Source organism: Xyrauchen texanus, chromosome 10 (assembly GCF_025860055.1).
Source record: "Xyrauchen texanus isolate HMW12.3.18 chromosome 10, RBS_HiC_50CHRs, whole genome shotgun sequence".
In the NCBI taxonomy this organism is placed as follows: domain Eukaryota; kingdom Metazoa; phylum Chordata; class Actinopteri; order Cypriniformes; family Catostomidae; genus Xyrauchen; species Xyrauchen texanus.
In genome coordinates, this window is record NC_068285.1 from 17,020,166 (window position 1) to 17,044,763 (window position 24,598).

At 38.0% G+C, this 24,598-nt stretch overlaps 1 protein-coding gene across 2 annotated transcripts; it reads left to right on the forward strand.

The window, feature by feature from the left end:
- Positions 1-6,908: 6,908 nt before the first annotated feature.
- On the forward strand, positions 6,909-24,203 carry lipea (lipase, hormone-sensitive a). Of its 2 annotated transcripts, none has more exons than XM_052136622.1 (11): positions 6,909-7,146; positions 8,567-8,816; positions 10,563-10,847; positions 10,998-11,088; positions 11,336-11,481; positions 15,494-15,679; positions 15,978-16,130; positions 18,045-18,189; positions 18,928-19,155; positions 22,248-22,618; positions 22,922-24,203. In XM_052136622.1, the coding sequence occupies exons 2-11, from the start codon at positions 8,577-8,579 to the stop codon at positions 23,135-23,137; spliced, it is 2,061 nt and encodes a 686-aa protein (XP_051992582.1). In that variant the 5' UTR covers positions 6,909-7,146; positions 8,567-8,576; the 3' UTR covers positions 23,138-24,203. The 2 variants fall into 2 exon arrangements, with proteins under 2 accessions (XP_051992582.1, XP_051992583.1); XM_052136623.1 differs by having other exon boundaries at positions 22,899-23,098.
- The last annotated feature ends 395 nt before the right edge of the window (positions 24,204-24,598 follow it).

The window sequence follows — 24,598 nt, forward strand, 5'->3', positions numbered from 1 at the left end:
AACAGTATAAACTTTTCTCTGCCTTTACTCACCCCTATTTACACAAGAACACACCCTAGAGTATTTATGTCAGTTTTTACCATTCAATAAATCAGTTGTGTAATCTAACAATGATACTAGTCAATGAAACATCTATAAGGTAACTTTTTCGTTTGTCAAATTGTACCGCATTTGCCAATATTTGTCACATACATTTTTTTAATTTTATACAATTTATACACTAATTACAACTTCTGCTTCTTGGTTGTTTTGTTGTTAACATTTCTCTGAAAGCCATTAAATGGCAGGTTTTCGTTGTGACAACTTACCCCAAATAATGTGAAATAGTTTCACAAAAGGTCAAAATTTTTTCAGGGGTGATGATGGTGAAGAATTCTTTAGCCAAGACTTTAAGGTATGTGACGAAATCGACTTTCAAAAACCTATTCTGACAAGCATTCATTGATTGGAGTAAAAAGTGTGACAACTAGCCCCGGTCTTCCCTATAATCCTACAAAAGATGACACACAACTATCAGCATTGTAGCACTTTTACAATTACTTAGAAAAACACAAAGGTACAAATCCTGTGTTTTAAAGAACAAATCTTGAACATCTTTGTGAAACGAGAGGTGGTGTAGCCTGCACATTTGGAAGGATTCTTGGTAAATTCTCCAAAAGTTACATCTTCCGTATTATGAAAACACACACTCAATAGACACCTCTGTGATGTCTGTGTGGATGAACCAAATGAATAAAGTTTACACAACAGAGCAAGTGCGTAGCAGCCACAGGGGTGACACGTCCCCCGCACTCTTTAAAAAGGTGAATTTTGTCCCCTGCTCTTTTACAAGCTGAACCCATAATGAGTCCAAATGGTGAATTTGTATACGGCATTCTTTGCGTTTTGTTACTTTAGGCTGATTGAGCGACCATCCAGCCAATCACAGGTGCGTTATATGAGCTGAAACAAGCCTTACGTAATAGGCTGTCAGTCAGACAGTCTAATTAACGTGACTCCGTTCATTTCTACAAAGTTGCTTTCAACTATATGTTCATTTATCCGTGTTTTTATCTGCATTGGTGCTGATATAAATGAATAATCTAGAGATGAGAAACACATAAACGAGAGATATTTACTGGCATGTCATTGGGAGCATTACATGAAATGCACTGCAGAAAAACCCAAAGGACGATCCTTCTTTTAAGCACACACTGTAATTAGAGTTTATATCAGAGTCTTCATTAAGTTATGCTTTTTACATTGTTTGTGAGGTAAAAGTTTGATCGGTTCTTTTATGCCAATTTAAGAAGATTACTAGATCTGTGCTAAATATGTAAAGATATTTTTAATATCAGCTCCTGTTTTTTACCTCTATGATTGTGTGCAGTTGACAAAGTGTAGGAAAAATATACATCTGCTGTGTTCTTGGATCACTTATGCATTTTACTGAAGTGAATAGATATGTAGACATGCTTTTTTTATACATGAGAACGTACGGATGTTATTGAAACTCATAATTATTATAAGACTATTGTTGTTGTCTTCTGATAAAAGTAGTGCTCAGCAGCTCTCAAACCATAGGGAAATGATAGATTTGCTTTGTTATTATAAATCATAAAACCTCTACTAAAGTCTCTTTTTTTTAGATCTGTAGACATACAAATTTTAAAAGATAATTTTTCTTTTGATTGTTGATTTAGTGACCAACTCATTTCACACAAGACACTCATTTGTTACCACCTTCTGGGATAACAAATTCTGTCAAAACACTCGAGCCAATTGAATACATTTAATACATTGACTGTATTAAAATGTCTGCCACACCCCTGCAACAGACTATGTTGTGGCAATAATGTTAAAGTACGGGTAGTTAGTCTATCTATTACATGAAGCCTTCTTTTATGCAAGATATAAATCATGAGAAGTTGCATTGAATGAGTACACTCTTAAAAATTAAGGGTCCGTAAAAGGGTTTTCACAGCAAATAGAAGAGCCATCTCGGTTAAAATAACCATCCAATAAAAGGTTCTTAAATGAAACATTTTGAATAACCCTTAGTCTAAAGAACCTTTTGTTCAATGGGAAGTTTCCATGGGGGTTTTACATTCTTCATGGATCAACACATGCAGCTGAAAAACCATTTAGATTCTAAAAATGTTCTTTCTAGCTCTTCTAAATCTTCATTTGTTTATCAGACACAAACCTTTGATCTCAGAAAATTATCTTTCTATTTCACAGAGAATCATTTATAACTTGTAATCAAGATTCAAGACATGTTTTCGCTCAATGCAAACCGATCTCAAGTGGTCAGAAGTGACTTTACCTCATTCAGAGCAATACATAGTTTATATATTCCTGCATTCATGTTTTCAGTTTATTGTCATGTGGATTGGTGCTGCTGTGTTCAAAGCAAAGTTTTCAAACATATTAATGCCAAGGACCCTCAAAACAATTAACATTCCCTTGCAAGGGCCCCCTTCCTAAATAAATGTAATGTGTAAAGACCTGTGCTGTATAGGATATTATAAAGACAGTGGGATTAATCTCATGAATTTTACTGTATTCTTTGTTAAGAAAGGAAACAAATATGTTTAAGAATTGGGTTCTGTAATTTGTGTGGATGACACTTCAAATGGGGTGTTTCTTATGTTCACGATAACTTTGACAGCCCTAAAATACTTTCTGTAATATCCCCCTCAAAATTTCTGTCTGTTGACCCCAGTTGAAAACCTTTAGAGTGTGCCATCAAGGAGAAAACAAGTAATACTCAGGGAAGAACATCTACTCTGCCAGGCTATGTATACTGTAAGCTGAACTGAAGAATGTCAGAGATTCTGAGAGAATTCCTCCTCTAAAGCCGAGTGCACGCTGCATGAATCTAGCTTGTGACCTTTGATGTTTCGTTTAAAAATGTTGACCCAAGAATCAGAGGAAACACAGTCGAGCTCTAGAAGAATGTCAAAATGGATAAGGTGTTGACAATCCTGAGTAATGTTTCGTGTAGAGAAGCAGTTCAATTGAAGAATATGTTTTAAGAGCATATTCTCACACAATGAGAAGTTTGCAGCCAAGTAGAGAAAGTGTTAATAATAGGCCTAAAAATAGGTTATAAGTACTAAATCGGAGGCTGGCTCTCTACAATAAGATAAGGGAGATAAGATACATTTTTATAGATCTCCTGAGGACAGAATTGCAGGAATAATAAATGGAAAGAACTTAATAAATAATACAAACAGGAATAAAATAAAAAAAAAAACATATGGTAAAATGCATTTTATGTCAAAGTATCCATATTTATAACTTTATAAACTATAATCACTGGCTTCCGGTAATGGCCGTTCACGAGTGAGTCGAGTTCCGGCGTATGACGTAGGCGTAGCGTAAGCTCCGGTGAGAAGTGACGAATGCGGAAGCGCAGAGGATAGAGGAAGCCAGTGATTATAGTTTATAAAGTTATAAATATGGATATTTTTCCTTACAAAAACGCATCGCTTCACTTCAGGAGGCCTTTATTAGCCCCCTGGAGTCATATGGATTACTTTTTTGATGGATAGATGCACTTTTTGGGGCTTCAAAATCTAAGGTACCATTCCCTCCCATTATAAAGCTTGGAATTTTTTTAATATTACTCTGATTGTGTCTGGCTGAAAGAAGAAAGTCATATACACCTATGGCTTGAGGGTGAGTAAATTATGGGATAATTTTCATTTTTGGGTGAACTAACCCTTAAGTGAAAGGAGAGGCAGAAAAATACTTTTGACTACACTCCTACTCCATCAATTGTAGTGCAATTGAGCAAAGATTGCAATGAAATTGATGAGCTGTCCTGCAGCCGGTTGCAAATCAGCCCTTGCATTAAGAAAGCCTTAAAATAGTCTTACAATTAAAACTAAGGGTTTTCTTCAGGAGTTTCTTGCAACCAGTTATAGCATAATGCTGCTGCTGATGCCCTCTGTAGGCCGATATCAGCAAAGGAGACTGCCAACTCAAAGAATGATGAATACGAAAACTGTTCTGTGAGAAACAAAGGAATAACCCCATAGAACCAGAGTGGGTGACATCTGGTGATCGGTGCTGCGGGATTAGCACAGTTTAAAGAAACAGTTTTTTTGTTTTTTTTTTCAATTTAAAAATGTACTTCGTTTAAACCTTAACATTTCGAAATATGTTACAAAGTGTTCTTCAGTGGAAAGAAAACCCTGTGAATTGTGGTGTGCAGTACATTTACATTTACATTTATGCATTTGGCAGACGCTTTTATCCAAAGCGACTTACAGTGCACTTATTACAGGGACAATCCCCCCGGAGCAACCTGGAGTTAAGTGCCTTGCTCAAGGGCCCAACAGTGGCATCTTGGTGGTGCTGGGGCTTGAACCCCCGACCTTCTGGTCAGTAACCCTGAGCCTCAACCACTTGTGGAGTGGATGAGAAATGTTGTTTCTGCAAGACCTGGACCAATGTTTGCCATTTCCATTAGCACCATCAGGGGATCAAGGCTTGTTAATCCTTCTAGATTTCCCGGCCTTGATGTCACTTTACCAGCACAAAACAAAAGATCAAAGGAACTCTAAAGAACCTGAGCTGCATTTACCTGTGCCAGTTTTAAGAGATTATGTCTCTTTACAACACAGTTTTTTGGCACTTCGTGTTACACCTGCATGCTGGATAGAAAGAGAGCATGCGGCTAGCTGATGTGTGAAAATCATTTTTATACTTATGCATAATTTGTATGCAATAAAACCAAATGTGTGTGTTGAATGTTTCTTCATTTTGAATGCTTCTTTTAGATTATTTGAACAAGAACTTCAGTATATCAATAAATGCACAAATACTGCATGTGCAGTCATTATTGATTTTTAGGTTCTGTATACCCATTGCATTGTGAATGAATAAATAAATTGAAGGTGAACTGAAATTGAAAAGACAATACTACAATATATAATTTGATTGTATTTTTTTACATTTCATTTCATTGTACTTCACTGGGGAGGCCTTATTGTAATTTGCGATGATTCATTTTGATTTATGGTGATTTGTTGATATGATTTCCTAAAATTGCATTTTATTTAAATGCTACTATTTAAATGAGTGGTGGTGGTGTAGTGGTCTAAACCCCATAACTGGTAATCAGATGGTTGCTGGTTCGATCCCCACAGCCACCACCATTGTGTCCTTGAGGTTGCCCCAGGGGGATTGTCCCTGTAATAAGTGCACTGTAAGTCGCTTTGGATAAAAGCGTCTGCCAAATGCATAAATGTAATGTACTATTTGATCTAAAAACATAATAAAACAGACAATAAATCACTTAATTTTGAATCTTGTTTTATTTTAAATTAAACTATTCACATTTTTATTTAAGTGACTCCAGAATAAGGACACCAAAATGTATTTCAGTTTCCAGTGTTGGTTCTTTCACGACAGCAATGCAGTAATAATCAAGGATTCACTGTTTTTCTCTTTGACCAGCAGAGGACATCAGGTGATAATGAGACAATTTCACCAGTTAGATCTGAAAAATTGAATTAATTAAATAATGGTATTTTTTAGTATTCAAAACAAAACTACAAGTAGCCTATCATACTAAAGGCTTTTAACCCTTATATGCATACCTCGGGCCTTTAGGGACCCGGGAGCTCAATCCACCCCCTGTACCTCATTAATTTTTGGAGGTGTGCCAACACTTCTTTAGTATTCCTAAATCTATCTCTAATAAATAGTGTAACACATACACACACACACACACACACACACAATAAATCAATAAATGGCAAAACTATAAATAAATAATTAGAATGGTTTAAGTACGAAAAGTGTATGAGAGAACCGAGGTATGTTCGAGTGTTGTTGTTTTTTTGGTTCTATTTGTTTTTATTATATTTGTTATGATTATTTTATATCTATTTAAGTTTACTATCACAGGATATCTATTTCTTTGTTTATTACAAGAGAAATTAGTACTATATTCATACAAATAAATACTATATCACGTTGATTTTCTGTGCAACAATGAATTATCAGCCGTGTGAAATTATCAGTGTTCCATATGCATGTACACATGCATATTATACATGCAATTTCTTACTCAAGGGGTGTCTGATGTTTCAGTGACTCACTTGATTTACATTTGACATTGGTATTTGATGAATAAACAACATGGAAGTGAACTATAGCAAGTGTAACACATTAACAGTTAGATATGGCTATTGTCATTTGTGTGTTCTACTGAAATAATGTAAGTTGTGCATCTATTTAGACTCATTAAGTGCCTGAGAATATACATATGTGTAGCGTATGTTTAACCTATGTGTGATTATGTGTTGCTCGATATGTGTTTGACAGCCAGTTGCATCATGAAATTTCAGTGTGAAAATAACGAAGCCTGTTCTAGATTTGTCCTGATTTGTTGCATTATCTCTTTAATTTATGAAAACTGAAATATTCAAAATATATATTATTTTCGAATTGTCTTGAAAGTATTTTGAAAAAACTTAAGACCCAAATATGTACGAGTATTTGGGAAAATTGCCATGCATTTAAGATTTATTGGATTAATTATTTACAACGTGTGTTTTACTGCAGCCTCCATTAATGTGTGTTTTTCCTTGTTATTTGAGTCTATGAAGAGTCAGTGAAGTCCATTCATAATGTTTGCATCAATTTATGTGAAATTGTAAACGTGCAGGCTTACCCATAATGACAATTTACAGCCTACTATATCTGGCAGAAATATCTCTAAAGGTTTGTACAGTATGCACTATTAGGCCGGCATTCATGTTATTGGGCTCTTTTAAAACAACACATCTACACAGAAAGACCAGTAAAAACTAGAACAGTGCATTGTTGATTATAATGGAAGCGTCGCGTTGCTCGCGTGGCGTTTAGTGTACAAGGTGTGCCGATATGACTCTGCATTGGACTCGTGTACCCATGATGCTACGGGAGTGTCGAAACTTTGACAGGCACGGAAGAGGATGCATGCAAGTTAAAAGACAACACAAGACATCCTCCACGATTCTGTGTCTAGATATGAAAGTGCGCGAGCGTCGATAGCGTTGTGCAGTCGAGCTGTCCGGAGTGTGTTCCTCGATATGCGGTGCTGTTGTCAGCGATCAGTCGCAGTTCGGCCGCAACTTGCACGCAGCAGTGGTGTTTTGTAAGTGGCAGGTAAGCGCCAATTTTAGCGTAATTTTAAGAGAGCTTCAATAAAACTTTTCTGGCGTCAAGCCACGTCACCCAAACCTTTCAATAGGAACGGGGGTCTTCAATGCAAAACCGTTTTGAGATTTAGGTCCTATGTCATTGCACCCATATCGCGCCTTGAGACTGTTTGACAAGTACTGCTGCCGCGTCGGGCAATGACGGTTGCCAGATCCTTCATTCTATTACGTGCAATCATGCAATACCACTGTGTTGGCTATTACTAATAGGCTCTCTATTTACAAACGATAATATAAGCAATAGTGTTTTATAGTACTATGGTCTGTAGTATTATATGTATATAGGCTACTGTGTTATAGGACACTAGGCCTATACTTTACCTAGTGTGGGGTTCAAAGTGCAAGACTTTGCAAGATGTTTTATTGATCAGAGGTGTTTATTTTCCTCCAACACACAAGCTAATTGTGAAATAGTGAAAACTAATTGTAATCTCAAGAACTCATGGGATATGTTTACCTGTAACATTGGCTGCAGCTTGTGCACTCCAAAAAATATTTTAGCCTACTTTTAATGATTTACTCATTTTAGTTTCATTACAAATTTCCATCAAATGGAACTGTGCAATGTTTCACAAAATTAAATTAATAAAACTGAAGAAAATAAATAGTTTTAAATTATTAGGCTAATTATTAAAATTATTTTTTTTTGTTAAAGGTTACTCAATTCAGTTTGATGACATTTTGTTATGAAATTGAAATGAGTAAATTAAATAATTATTTCTTAAGCTGGTTTTAGTATAATTTATTTTATAAATGTAGCTTTTCCTGAGGCCAAGTGGCCGAGTTTAAATGTATAGGCCTAGTATATGCTACAAGTTAACAGTCTGCTGTGTCTAATTATGAAGTGAGTCTTTTATTCGTGTACTGAGATCCAGTGTCATGCCTAACATTTCATTTACGCTGGATGTTCTCATCAGGGTCTGAAATTCCTATTCCAGTAATTATAACAGATGATAATCAAATCCTTTTAGAAAATTGGATTTTTCCTTGAAGTCTATCATCAAACCACTAAATTAGAATTATTATGTGGAATCCATATTGGCATTTATTTCCAGAGCGTTGCTGTTTATTGTGTTCTTTTGGACTTTGATGACCCAAGTGTTGGATGCTGCAAGAATAGTCATCCTTTGTGTCAGTTGCCACAGGCAGAGGGCTGTGCGTTGTGTAGGACACAATAGTTTTTATTCATTACATTGTTTGGCCCTTGCTAAGCAGTTTTGTTACTTTGTGATTTGTTACCTGTTCCATTCACACTCTGAACTATTTTAAATTAAAAAGGTGATGTTTTCTTAAAACATAAAAGTTACAATGATGTTCATCTTTGAAGGCTATTTAGGTTCTTTCACAGTACACCTCTCTCTTATCAGTTTCTTAGACATGGACCATAAGGATGTGTTTGCAGTATTGCAGTCAGTATGTTCAGATGTTATCTCAGCTCTTTATGGATCCGTCAGTTCTTCACATGGCGACAACACTAATCGTCTGTTGGGGGTGATGAGGCTGATTCAGGAACATGGCCGTGCTGTGGAACCCTTGGTCACTGGCTTTACTGCCGTCTATCACCATTTTGATTTTGATGCTCAAACCCCTGGCAATGGATATCGGACCTTAGTCAAAGTAACTTCTTGTGATTTATCTGGTTGCAAAAGTTCATTGAGTGCTTTACACATTTTATTTGCACCATATCAGTTAGATGAAAATGATGGCTTTTCATAAAAGACTATTTATATTAGCTCTTTGCTGCTATTTTTCTGTTTTATAATTCTATACCTATTTAATGCTTTATTATGATAATAATGTGATATTTTTTATATTAAAAGTAAAAAAATATCTGTCATAATTCACTCACTCTTTTGTTGTTCCAAACCCTTATGACTTTCTTTCTTCCATGGAACACAATGGGAGATGTTACAGCCTCAGTCACCATTCATTTTCATGCAAATGAGACGCAATGCAAATTAATGTTGACCAAGACTAACATTTTTCTAACATCTCCTTTTGTATGTAGGACTAAAGAATTCACTTTTGTTTTTTTTGGCTGGGATAGTTCAGCCAAAAATGAAAATTCTCTCCATTTACTCACCCTCATACCATTCCACTTTCTTTCTTCTGTAGAACACGAATGAAGATTTTTATAAGAATATCTCAGGTCTGAATGTCAATACAAGTGAATGTTGACCAAAACTTTGAAGCTCCAAAAAACACACAAGTGCAGCATAAAATAATCCATTAAACTCCAGTGGTATAATTAATGTCTTCTGAAGCAATCTAATCCGTTTTGGGTGCGAAACAGACCAAAATGTAACTCCTTTTTCACTGTACATCTTACCATTGAAGTCTATAGGTCTTAACACATGCACAGAACACTAGATGGCTCAAGGACGTGTAATCAAGCTGGAAATCATGATCGGCAAGGAGACTGCTGATATCTTGATTTAAAGTGAACAAGGAGTGATATTTTTGGTCTATTCTCAACCAAAACCAATTGGATCGCTTCAGAAGACATGGACTAAACCACTGGAGTCTTATAGGAGGGTGAGAAGCATTATCAAAGACACCTCTCACCCCAACCACGGTCTGTTTACTCCTCTCCCATCTGGGAGACGCTATAGGAGTCTTCGCTGTCGCACCAGAAGACTCAGGAACAGTTTATTTCCCTCAGCTGTCAGCCTATTGAACTCTCAGGCGCTGAACACTTCATCCCACTCGAACTACATATTTGTATTTTTTTATAAATTTTCTTTTTCTTTTTTTCACACATTCCCTAGCACATTTCTTGCACATAACTTCTACATCCTGATGCCGCTTGCACTGTTATGGTCACTGGCAAAATAAGTACATTTACATATTTCTACCTCATTCTGTACAATGCACCTTCAGTTTTATGCTTCTTCATTTGCACCTTGTACTGTATACATAGACATTTGCATTGAGCTGGTCTCTGCTTCTCTACATCATAACTTTGCACTCAAAAAACCCATATTGTATATACTTGCATATATATATTGCTATATATATATATATATATATATATATTGCTATTAGCACATCTGGTTGGATGCTAACTGCTTTTCATTGGCTCTGTACTTGACAATAAAGTTGACAATATAGTTGAATCTAATCTAATCTAATAGACTACTTTTATCCTGGCTTTATGTGCTTTTTGAGCTTCGAAGTTTTGGTCACCATTCACTTGCATTGAATGGACCTACAGAGTAGAGATATTCTCCTAAAAATCGTAGTTTGTGTTTAGCAGAAAATATAAAGTAATATGCATCTGGTATGACACGAGGGAGAGTAAATGCTGAGAGAATTTTCATTTTTGGTTGAACTATCCCTTTTAAGTGTCTCTGTTATCCATAGGTGGTACATTCCTGTGTCAACTACATCATCCAAAAGGCACTTTACATTGCCTCAAACTACAGTGGAGCGTTTTTCCGAATGGAGCATAATGTGGCAGAAATGGAAGCATATTGTAGTGCCCTGTGTCAGCTACGGGCATTGCTTTACCTGGCACAGGTATTACTAAATGACAATGGCCGTGGTCAGCTCTATTCACAAGAGGACGGAGGTTTGAGTGAGAGGTTTGTGCAAGAGTACATCTCGATGCACAAGGCTTGCTTCTATGGCCGCTGCTTGGGCTTCCAGGTGAGATCAAGGTTTTGACACTTTTATACAACAATGAAAATCACCCTTGAATTACTGTATTTATCCTTTCACTAGTGCAGGCAGCTTGTCATATGCAAATATGTTTCAAAAACACAATGACATCCTCTGTTTGTTTCTCTGTCTTCCAAGTTTTCCCCGTCTCTCAGGCCTTTCCTACAGACAGTGGTCATCAGTATGGTATCCTTTGGGGAAAACTACAAGAAACAGCAGACTGGGATAGGTCAGTGCAATGCTGTGCGCAGCCCATTTTGCTTTGTAATCTGCCGTATGACTGAATTTTAAAAATAATGTTGGGGGTATTTGATCCATCAGGAATTGATTGGATCGACTGAGGCTGTCATTTTGCCTAAAATCTCTATGAGAGCATGAGAGTTATAAAAAGTGGCAGAATTTTCATTTTCTGGGGGGAACTACCCCTTTAAAAAGCAACATATCCCTTTGGTTAGTAAAGTCTGATCTACTTACAGGCATAGCAGCACTCTCTTTCTTCACATCTGGCAAATATGTGATGAACCCTGAGCTGAGGGGGGCGGAGTTTGAGCGCATTACTCAAAATTTAGATATGCAGTTTTGGAAAACCTTTTGGAACATTACAGAGACAGAGCTATTATCAGTGAGTACAAGCATGTTTCTGTGTAGCCTTATTGATATATATATATATATATGAGCTCAGCAAAAAAAGAAACGTCCTCTCGCTTTCAACTGCTTTTATTTTCAGCAAACTTAATCTGTAAATATTTGTATGAACATAAAATTAATTAACTAAGACATAAACTGAACAAGTTTCACAGACATGTGACATAATGGAATAATGTGTCCCTGAACCCCTGGGGGGGTTTCAAAATCAAAATTAACAGTGAGGATCAGGTGTGGCCACCAGCTGCATTAAGTACTGTAGTGCATCTCCTCATGGACTGCACCAGATTTGCCAATTCTTGCTTTGTGTTGTTACCCCACTCTTCCACCAAGGCACTTGCAAGTTCCCAGACATTTCTGGGGGGAACGGCCCTAGCCCTCTGATCCAACAGGTCCCATACTTGCTCAATGGGATTGAGATCAGGGCTCTTTGCTGGCCATGGCAGAACACTGACATTCCTGTCTTACAGGAAATCACGCACTGAACGAGCAGTATCTGGCATTGTCATGCTGGAGGGTCATGTCAGGATGAGCCCGCAGGAAGGGTACCACATGAGAGAGGAGGATGTAACGCAGTGTTCAGATTGCCTGTAATGACAACAAGCTCAGTCCGATGATGCTGTGACACACCGCCCCAGACCATGTCGGACCCTCCACCTCCAAATCGATCCCACTCCAGAGTACAGGCCTCTGTGTAACGCTCATTCCTTCTACGATAAATGCGAGTCCGACCATCACCCCTGGTGAGACAAAACTGCGACTCATCAGTGAAGAGCACTTTTTGCCAGTCCTGTCTGGTCCAGCGAAGGTGTCTTTGTGCCCATAGGTGACATTGTACCAGTGATGTCTGGTAAGGACCTGCCTTACAACAGACCTACAAGCACTCAGTCCAGCCTCTCTCAGCCTATTGCAGACAGTCTGAGCACTGATGGAGGGATTGTACGTTCTGCAGGTGTTATATTTGGATGTACCGATCCTTTGCAGGTGTTGTTACACGTGGTCTGCCACTGTGAGGAGGATCAGCTGTCCTTCCTTTCTCCTTGTAGTGCTGTCTTAGGCGTCTCACAGTATTGACATTGCAATTTATTGCCCTGGCCACACCTGCAGTCCTCATGCCTCCATGCAGCATGACAAAGGCACGTTCACGCAGATGAGCAGGGACCCTGGGCATCTTTCTTTTGGTGTCAGTAGAAAGGTCTCTTTAGTGTCCTAAGTTTTTATAACTGTGACCTTAATACAATAATGATCTGTAAAGTTATTTTGATTGTTACAAAATTATGTGTCTTGAAAAAGGGACATTTCTTTTTATGCTGAGTTTACTATATATATATATATATATATATATATATATATATATATATATATACACAGTGCATCTGGAAAGTATTCACAGCACTTTAAATTCATTATTAAATTCATTATTTTCCTCAAAATTCTACAAACAATACCCCATAATGACAATGTGAAAGAAGTTTGATTGAAATCTTTGCAATTAATTTGCATTTTATTTGTAATAAATGTATTACAAATAAAAAAACATGTACATAAGTATTCACAGCCTTTGCCATGACACTCAAAATTGAGCTCAGGTGCATCCTGTTTCCACTGATCATCCTTGAGATGTTTCTACAACTTGATTGGAGTCTACTTGTGGTAAATTCAGTTGATTGGACATGATTTGGAAAGGCACACACCTGTCTATATAAGGTCCCACAGTTAACAGTGCATGTCAGAGCACAAACCAAGCCATGGAATTGTCTGTAGACCTCCGAGACAGGATTGTATCGAGTCACAGATCTGGGGAAGTGTACAGGAAAATTCCTGCAGCATTGAAGGTCCCAATGAGCACAGTGGCCTCCATCATCCGTAAATGGAAGAAGTTTGGAACCACCAGGACTCTTCCTAGAGCTGGCCGCCCGGCCAAACTGAGCAATCGGGGGAGATGGGCCTTAGTCAGGGAGATGACCAAGAACCTGATGTTCACTCTGACAGAGCTCCAGCGTTTCTCTGTGGAGAGAGGAGACCCTTCCAGAAAAACAAGCATCTCTGCAGCACTCCACCAATCAGGCCTGTACGGTAGAGTGGCCAGACGGAAGCCACTCCTCAGTAAAAGGCACATGACAGCCTGCCTGGAGTTTGCTAAAAGTCACCTGAAGGACTGTCAGACCATGAGAAACAAAATCTGAACTCAGAACTGGCCTGAAGGGCAAGCGTCATGTCTGGAGGAAACCAGGCGCCGCTTATCGCCTGGCCAATACCATCTCTACAGTGAAGCATGGTGGTGGCAGCAGCATCATGCTGTGGGGATGTTTTTCAGCGGCAGGAACTGTGAGACTAGTCAGGATCGAGGGAAAGATGAATGCAGCAATGTACAGAGACATCCTTGATGAAAACCTGCTCAAAGGTGCTTCAACAAAGTATTGAGCAAAGGCTGTGAATACTTATGTACATGTGATTTATTTCATTTTCTATTTTTAATAAATTTGCAAAGATTTCAAACAAACTTCTTTAATGTTGTCATTATGGGGTATTGTTTGTAGAATTGTGGAAAATAATGAATTGAATCCATTTTGGAATAAGGCTGTAACATAACAAAATGTGGAAAAAGTGAAGCGCTGTGAATACTTTCCGGATGCAGTGTGTGTGTGTATGTGTGTGTGTGTGTTATATTTTTATATACACTCACCTAAAGGATTATTAGGAACACCATACTAATACTGTGTTTGACCCCCTTTCGCCTTCAGAACTGCCTTAATTCTACGTGGCATTGATTCAACAAGGTGCTGAAAGCATTCTTTAGAAATGTTGGACCATATTGATAGGATAGCATCTTGCAGTTGATGGAGATTTGTGGGATGCACATCCAGGGCACGAAGCTCCTGTTCCACCACATCCCAAAGATGCTCTATTGGGTTGAGATCTGGTGACTGTGGGGGCCATTTTAGTACAGTGAACTAATTGTCATGTTCAAGAAACCAATTTGAAATGATTCAAGCTTTGTGACATGGTGCATTATCCTGCTGGAAGTAGCCATCAGAGGATGGGTACATGGTGGCCATAAAGGGATGGACATGGTCAGAAACAATGCTCAGGTAGGCCGTGGCATTTAAACGATGCCCTATTGGCACTAAGGGGCCTAAAGTGTGCCAAGAAAACATCCCCCACACCATTACACCACCACCACCAGCCTGCACAGTGGTAACAAGGCATGATGGATCCATGTTCTCATTCTGTTTACGCCAAATTCTGACTCTACCATCTGAATGTCTCAACAGAAATCGAGACTCATCAGACCAGGCAACATTTTTCCAGTCTTCAACTGTCCAATTTTGGTGAGCTCTTGCAAATTGTAGCCTCTTTTTCCTATTTGTAGTGGAGATGAGTGATACCCGGTGGGGTCTTCTGCTGTTGTAGCCCATCCGCCTCAAGGTTGTGCGTGTTGTGGCTTCACAAATGCTTTGCTGCATACCTCGGTTGTAACGAGTGGTTATTTCAGGCAAAGTTGCTCTTCTATCAGCTTGAATCAGTCGGCCCATTCTCCTCTGACCTCTAGCATCAACAAGGCATTTTCAGCCCACAGGACTGCCGCATACTGGATGTTTTTCCTTTTCACACCATTCTTTGTAAACCCTAGAAATGGTTGTGCGTGAAAATCCCAGAAACTGAGCAGATTGTGAAATACTCAGACCAGCCCGTCTGGCACCAACAACCATGCCACGCTCAAAATTGCTTAAATCACCTTTCTTTCCCATTCTGACATTCAGTTTGGAGTTCAGGAGATTGTCTTGACCAGGACCACACCCCTAAATGCATTGAAGCAACTGCCATGTGATTGGTTGATTAGATAATTGCATTAATGAGAAATTGAACAGGTGTTCCTAATAATCCTTTAGGTGAGTGTATTATACTGTATAGTGCTTGCATGTCACAAAATAATTTAATGAATTAAAAAAAAGTGATTATCCTGTTTCCCACTCCTTTGTCCATAGGGGTTGTCAAGGATTGCTTCACTTGTGGTGCAAGTGAATGTGACGTTAACCGTGCCAGCTGAAACTTTCACTTTGCCACTCGCCTCTGACTCCAATCTCTCAGTCTCTGTTGCCCCGCCAGTTGCACACTGGGGCCCTGGGCCAGTCAATGTGCGCCTGATCTCACACACACTCCGCCAAGGACAGGTTTGTTTGTGTGTGTGTGTGCTTTATGGAAAAGAAATGGATAACACTGTTATGATACATTTTACTTATTTATATACAGAAGGATAAGCAGCGATCTAATGACTCTAAATAAGGATATTTTCAATGCCCTTTCAGTTTCAAAGTTTATATGTACTGTATACTGTTGTGTACTATGTTTAGTATTACTTTGTAATAAGCACCATTTTTGTTATGAGTCAGAATGCCTGATAAAGTACTGTAACTGCTAAACATTTTATTCCTCTCAATTTTCCCTACCTTCCATTCCCTCTCCTCATAGGACAGTGCAGAACTGTTGGCATTATCTCGGTCTGAAGGGCCTCCGCGCTCTTTACCTGTAAGTTTCAGTCGTCAGACAGCTTGTCTCTCTCCTTATCTGCTCATTCACTTCCATGGAGGTGGATTTGTCGCACAAACTTCAAAATCACATGAGGTATGTCAAACAGCATTTATCTTGGAGTTACATGGTATAATAATTAGCCAGTGTGCCAAAACTGTACAAATACAAACTTGGTACAATTTTGCCTCCCCATACAGTGGCCCCAAAAAGTTTTTGGACACCTAAACCACACGTTAAAATGCAGGAATGTTATGGTATTAGATAACAAATTATCAAACCAATTGGCATTTATTTTGAAGAAAGATGTCAAAACCACACTTTAAAGACAGTTTAAAATGATACATCAATAGATATAGTGTTTAAAATATATGCAGAATTATTGTGACAATTTCTAGTTGTCATATATAGGTGGAAAATGTCATAATTAATGTAATAATCTATACCTCTAGTCACACTGCTAGGACACCTAGGGGAACTTGAGGGGAACTGACTTCATACATACACTAAAAATCACTTTAACACCAGTTAGTGCCTGGTGAATAACTAACAGCTGAGAAGATCATCGGGGTCTCTCTTCTCTCCATCAAAGACATTTATATAAAACGCTGCATCCGCAAAGCAACCAGCATTGTGGACGACCCCACACACCCCTCACACAAACTTTTCACCGAAGCATTCGGGCCCTCACGGCCAGACTGTGTAACAGCTTCTTCCCCCAAGCCATCAGACTCCTCAATAATCAAGGACTGGACTAACACACACACACACACACCTGTACACCATCCAACTTTTGCACATGTCCAGAGTTGCACTTTAATTATTGTCACTTAAACCTGGCTGCTTGAACACTGTTTCATAGTATGTTGTGTTTACATTTAGCATTTTAGAAAGTGTCATCTTTTTGCACTACTCAATTACAAATGTGTACTGGTCGGCGCTGCACTGTCTCTCACTGTGTCTGTTGTCCTGTTCCTTTTAGTAATTTATTGTACTGTCCTGTACTTTTTACACATGTTTGCAGGTGCACTTTATGTAGAAATGTTATTTAGTCTGTGTAGTCTCATGTGGTTCTGTGTTTGTCCTATGTTGTTTTATGTAGCACCATGGTCCTGGAGGAACGTTGTCTCGTTTTGCTGTGTACTGTACTAACTGTATATGGTTGAAACGACAATAAAAACCACTTGACTTGACTAACTAGCTAAAAAAAAAAGGAAAAAAAAAGAGAAAAGACAGAATTATTTGTTTGCATATGACACTTACATTGATATTTTGTTATGAAATGCAGAGACATTCAGACATTTCAGTCAGTAAATGGATAGTTCACCCAAAAATAAGTTCGTATGACTTACTATCTTCTGCAGAACGTAAGCAAAGATTTTTTGAAAAATATCTCAGCTCTGTAGGTGCAAGTGAATGGTGATCAGACCATTTTACATAAAAGTAATCCACATGACTCCAGTGTTTAAATCCATTTCTTCATGAGTGATAAAATGGGTGTGGGTGAGAAACCGATAAAAACACAAGTCATTTTTTACTCTAAATCTCCACTTTATGTGAAAGTGAAACTAAACAGGCACCACATGTGACTTTCAGATGTAAAAGTGAAAGTATTTAAATTTAAATCTGTTTCTCACCCACACCTATATTATTACTTCTGAAGATATTAATTTAAACACTGGACACTCATGGATTACTTCTATGTTTCATTTATGTCATTTTCTGAGCTACAAAGTTATCTATCACAAGATCACCATTTACTTGCAAAGTGAGGACCTACAGAATTGAAATATTCTTCTAAAAATCTTTGTTTGTCTTCTGGTGAAGAAAGAAAGTCATACACATCTGGGATGGCATCAGGGTGAGTAAATAATGGGAGAATTTTCATTTTTGGGTGAACTATCCCTTTAACTGTGCCATAAGTGTTCAAATCATTTGTGGGGCCACTGAATAAAGTTTCTAATGTATACAGTTTCTTTGATGAGGTGTATCTTTTTGTCTTTATTATAGAATTATTTGAAGAGCTGGTCAAAGGATCTGGATGTGCCTATTCTCTCAGTGGATTACTCACTGGCTCCAGAGGCCCCATTCCCCCGAGCTCTGGAGGAGTGTTTCTACGCCTACTGTTGGGCCTTGAAGAATTGCCACTTGCTGGGTTTGTGTAGCACATCCATCAACAGATAAAGTCAAAGTCAAAAATATTGATTTTTATACTGTATGTTTTTAATTTAAAAGAGTCCAAGTTCATAAATGGAACAAAGCATCCTTTGTAAAAATGTATCCATGCCCAGACACTTAAGTCAGCCCCACAGGGCAAACACTAGTTAGTTTTATGTGTATTCAGTCCAAAAAACACACACAAAAAATTATAGTTGAGGTCAACAATTTTACATTTTTAGGAAGCAATGTTTAAGCCAGTTTTCGGGATCACACGAAACTTTTTTTAATCTCCATAAAACCATTTAGCTAACTCTAGAATGCTATAAGAAAAACAAGAACTTAAAGGGATAGCTCACCTAAAATTCTTACATCTTTTACTCGCCCTTCTAGGTGGAATGTTAGCATCAAGACTCTATTAGCTTTTTTTGTATGGATAAAAGATGCAATGAAAGTGAATGGTGACTGAGGCTAACATTCTGCATAACATCTTTGTATTGCACTGGTGAAAGAAAGTTACACTGGTTTGGAACAACATTATGGGTGAGTAAATTATGACAGATCTTTCAGTTTTGGGTTGACCATTCCTAAAGGAGCTGTAAAGAACCTATTAAGATCCTTTATTTTTAAAAGTGAACGGTGTGCCTAATACATATTTGAGAATAATAAGAGGTGTTGATGATGCGTCAAGTCATTCATTTTGATGATTTTTCCAAATCCTGTTCTTGCTACACAGGATCGACTGCAGAGCGTGTTTGTTTAGCTGGGGACAGTGCAGGCGGTAACCTGTGTATAACCGTCTCTATGAGGGCAATGTCTCACGGTGTACGCGTTCCTGATGGAATCGTGGCAGCGTACCCGGCAACTCTACTGACAACAGACTCCTCACCATCCAGGCTTCTCACTTTGATCGACCCTTTACTGCCTTTGAGTGTGCTGTATAAGTGCATTGATGCCTATGCAGGTGAGATTTTTAGCATGAGTACTAGGTCCATCATTGGCTTCTTTCAGCTGGATATTTTGTCATGAGAAAAAGCAACTTCTTAAACTAAAGTTTCTGCATAACAAAATGGGAGGGAATCTATTTTTTAAATTAAAATTAACATTCAAATTCATAAAATTGTTAACATTTAAAAAAAATAGAAAAGCATTTCTGAATGTACAACACGTCGAACATTGAGGCGGATGGGCTGCAGCAATAGAAGACCACTCCAGGTACCACTACTGTCAGCTAAGAACAGGAAATTGAGGCTGAAGTGGGCACAGGCTCACCAAAACGGGACAGTAGATGATTGGAAAAGCATAGACTGGTCTGACATATCTGGATAGTAGGCCCACTGCAGCCTCCGTTTTCTGTTCGTGGGAACCCGACGTGGTCTTCTGCTGTTGTAGCCCTCAAGGTTCGATGTGTTGTGTATTCGGAAATGCTATTCTGCTCACTACAATTGTACAGGGGTTATCCGAGTTACCGTATCCTTTCTGTCAGCTCGAACCAGTCTGGCCATTCTCCATTGACCTCTGTCATCAACAAGGCAGTTTTGTCCACAGAACTGCTGCTTATTGGTTGTTGTTTTTTCTTTCAGGTGTGCCTAATAAAGTTGCCGGTGAGTGTATAAAATATATGTAAATGTGGCAGACAGGTCTCTTTCTCATCGTGAAGAGGAAGCAGGAACCGGGATTATAACGAAAATACTTTTAATTCAACACAGCATAAAACTGCTTTTCAGCATAACAAAACCATAATGCACTTGTCACTCCAGCTCCTCTTTATCCCTCTCCCGGCTGATAGTGGTAACTCTGCGCCAGGCATCCATCCTAACGGCCCCACCCCGACCTCCTCCTCGTCACAATAAAATATATAAATATATACCAAGATTATATAATGTTCTAGTAATCAGAACAGTATTTATCTGGCACAAGTTATAGCATTAAACCTGAACAGATAAACTTATAACCTAGATAAACCTAACAAACCTCATAATTTATGTAACTGAGCCGAAAACATAAAGAACAGCAGCAGAGAACTAAATAGTTTGTTACAAAAAGACAATATTCTTAATGATTAATTTTTTTTTTCAGGTTAATTTACCTGAACTGTCCAAACAAACAGATTCACTAAAATGAATTGGACTTTTCATTACTTCATATGAGAGAGTGAGAGAGATTTTAGGAGAGCATATTTGAGTATTATCTTTTTATGTTTTTAATGGCTTTAAAACTGCACATGCTGCATATCAAATCTGACAAAAACAGCAATGTAGTGCTTCATAAAGCTACACTTCTACCTGTTGGTGTCTTTTATGGAAGTGTTACACTGTTTTATACAAAGCTGAGCTATTTAAAAATTGTTTAGTTAGTAGCATCACCACTTTAGGTCAGTCACTCCCCAACACTGTTTTAATCTCTTTTTGATCTTGCTAGATAGATATAAATGTTCAATCTTAATTCTTCTATTTACAGTTGAATTCAGAAGTTTACATACACTTTGGTTGAAATCATTAAAACTCATAGCCACTCCACAGATTTCATATTAGCAAACTATAGTTTTGGCAAGTCGTTTAGGACATTTACTTTGTGCATGACACAAGTCATTTTTCCAACAATGGTTTACAGACTGATTGTTTCACTTTTAATTGACTATATCACAATTCTAGTGGGTTAGAAGTTTACATGCACTAAGTTAACTGTGCATTGGAGTAAATTGGAGGTGTACCTGTGGATGTATTTTAAGACCTACCTTCAAACTCAGTGCCTCTTTGTTTGACATCATGGGAAAATCAAAAGAAATCAGCCAAGACCTCAGAAAAACAATTGTGGACCTCCACAAGTGTGGTTCATCCTTGGAAGCAATTTCCAAATGCCTTAAGGAACCACATTCATCTGTACAAACAATAGTATGCAAGTATAAACACCATGGGACCATGCAGCCATCATACCATTCAGGAAGGAGACGCATTCTGTGTCCAAGCGATGAACTCAGTTTGGTTTGAAATGTGCAAATCAATCCCAGAACAACAGCAAAGGACATTGTGAAGATGCTGAAGGAAACAGGTAGACAAGTATCTATATCCACAGTAAAATTAGTCCTATATCGACATAACCTGAAAGGCTACTCAGCAAGGAAGAAACCACTGCTCCAAAACTGCCATAATAAAGCTAGACTACAGTTTGAAAGAGCACATGGGGACAAAGATCTTACTTTTTGGAGAAAAGTCCTCTGGTCTGTTGAAACAAAAATGTAACCGTTTGGCCATAATGACCAACGTTATGTTTGGAGGAAAAGGGGGAGGCTTGCAAGCTGAAGAACACCATCCCAACTGTGAAGCATGGGGGTGGCAGCATCATGTTGTGGGGGTGCTTGGCTGCAGGAGGGACTGGTGCACTTCACAAAATAGATGCAATAATGAGGAAGGAAATTTATGTGGATATATTGAAGCAACATCTCAAGACATCAGCCAGGAAGTTAAAGCTCTGTCACAAATGGGTCTTCCAAATGGACAATGACCCCAAGTATACCTCAAAATTGTGGCAAAATGGCTTTAGGACAACAAAGTCAAGGTATTGGAGTGGCCATCACAAAGCCCTGACCTCAATCTGATAGAAAATTTGTGGGCACAACTGAAATCGAAATGAACAATTGTGTGTGAGCCAGTTCTGTCTGGACGAAATTCGGGCCAAATCTGGGACAAAATTCCAGCAACTTATTGTGAGAAGCTTGTGGAAAGCTACACAAAATATTTGAACCAAGTTAAACAATTTAAAGGCAATGCTACCAAATACTAACAAAGTGTATGTAAACTTCTGACCCTCTGGGAATGTGATGAAAGAAATAAAAGCTGAAATAAATAATACACTCTACTATTATTCTGACATTTCACATTCTTAAAATAAAGTATTGATGTTAACTGTCCTTAGACAGGGAATGTTTTCTACGATTAAATGTCAGGACTTGTGAAAAACTGCATTTAAGTGTGTTTAAGACACACTTTAAGAGTTCAACTGTATCTAATTCTGTCTTACGATTATCCTGTCTTCTTTTTGCTTTCTCTATCTCAGGTACAGGCAGTCAGACAGTTCAGCCAGCACGGCATTTAGACACCCTGGCCGCTTTGGGACAGGATACAGTTAAGTTGATTATAAACTTTACACAGGGAGCGAACAATTGGCTCCAATCTTTAATAGATCCAAAAGCACCATCTTCATCATCCTCTGCAACCAAATTATCCAATGGGCCTTCACCTTCCAAGTCACACTCTGAAGACAGGCCACAGGAAGTCAGAGAATACCCTGAAAACTTTGAGCCACTCCGGTCTAGGTGTTTGGTGGATATACAGACACCTTGCTCACCAATAATGAAGAACCCCTTTGTGTCTCCTCTACTTGCTCCAGTCAGTCTTCTCAAGGGGCTGCCACCAGTGCATATAGTGGTAAGACATGATTTGGAGATCATAATACATTTTACATGTTGTCATTACTTGAAAGCGTTACTTGTTGCATGTTGACTTTTAAAACCTGATTGTGAGAATAAATATATATATATATATATACACACACATAATAACAGTATATTGACTTTTTCAAGCCAACATAATAACTTACAGTACCTTGAAGGATTAATAAGATATTATGTTTGCTTATTGGTAAATAAGGACATCATATGAGCTGCTCACATGTCATCTCTTTCTTTTCTTTTTTTACTGTTATTAGACTGTTTTGATTGTTCTCCTTAGGCCTCAGCTTTGGATGCCCTGTTAGATGATTCAGTAATGTTTGCCAAAAAGCTGAGGAATATGAACCAGCCAGTGACTCTCACTGTAGTAGAGGACCTCCCTCATGGCTTCCTGAGCCTATTCCAGCTCTCCAAAGAGACCCAGGAGGCATCTGACATATGTGTTCAACGAATCAGAGACGTCTTTCAGCAAGAAGAATGTCAGGGAAATAAATAAGAGCAAACTACTTTTGATAGGTCAGGAAATCCCAAAACTATTTAAAAAAAACATGAGTCAAGATTGAGCAGTACAGAAAAAGCACACAGAATATGTGAAGCAAGTAGAGTTTTTGCTTTCCCCTGTCCAAACTGAACCAAATCAACCAAACTGGACACAGACATCTGGAAACAACCATGCACTTATAAATCCAACTTGCAATAACAAAGTCATATCTACTGGCATTTAAGGAAACATGACGCCTTGCATAACAGTGACTAAGAGGGATTCATAATCACCATTCACTGTACTGACCATACCTACTTAAAAGATTTCACCATTGTGCCTGTATTGAAGTAATACAATCCATTTGAGCTGCTTTTGCACTGCAAACTAACACCGCTTTTTAAGCATCTTCACTGTTGCCTTTTATTTATGTCAACCTTTTTTGAACTCTTGTAAATTATATCTGAAATAATGGTTTGAATTGTTTAATTTTAAAATACAAGCTTTAATTTATCATTTTACAAGGATGTTTGTGTGTGACATCATTATATACAAGATCATTTAAATCCTTCTAATAGATGCCGTTATGAGCTTTACACCATTGTGTCCTTTCATACCGTTGTCTACACTTGAACCTTGTGTTAACCTCATCTCATCCGTAAGAACCACCAGTAACTTGTCTGTGTTAAGTAGCACAGGCAAAAAATAATCAAACTGTAACTAGTTACCAGTTTCTGTTACCATGCAGTACACTATAAAGCATCATGGCTGTAAAGTGTTAATTAGATATAAAACATGTTGATGTGTAATTTTTTTTGCCACATTACTCCAAATATGTTTGTTCGATACTGTGCTCTTAAGAGATTTTGATTGATTAAATAGCATAAGTATTAATAAAGAACCAACTGGTTTAACTACAGCCTCATTTTCCAGTGTTGTATTGCTTAGTGGTCTGACTTTCACAAAACTTTTACCATGGGAGTTAATAGTTTCACCAAAATTAAATAGTAAATACAGTTACTGTTACCAGAATGAAACTGTGGTAACATGGTTTTAGTCTCTACTGTAATCAAAATAAAAAACGAACTAGAATGACAAATATTCTGAAAGTGTCTTACTGTTTGAATGGGAATGTTCAATGCAAAGTTTTATTTTATTTATTTGTATCCTTTACTTAACCAGGATGGTCCCATTGAGATAATACAGTCCCTTCTTCCAGGGAGTCCTGGTCAAGATGGCAGCACATATAAGTTTCACAATAAAATTCAAAAGATACTACAAATACACGTACAAAAAAAAAACATATAGTTGAAATATACAATCAGATCAATAAAAACAATTACAAGTTTCCTTTAAAACAGTTTGCAAACGACCTTTAAAAGTGCTCAAAGTGGGACGTATATCTGAATTGATTACATTTTGTAATTCATTCCAAGCCCAAGGAGCATAAAAGGAAAAAGCAGTTTTACCAAATTC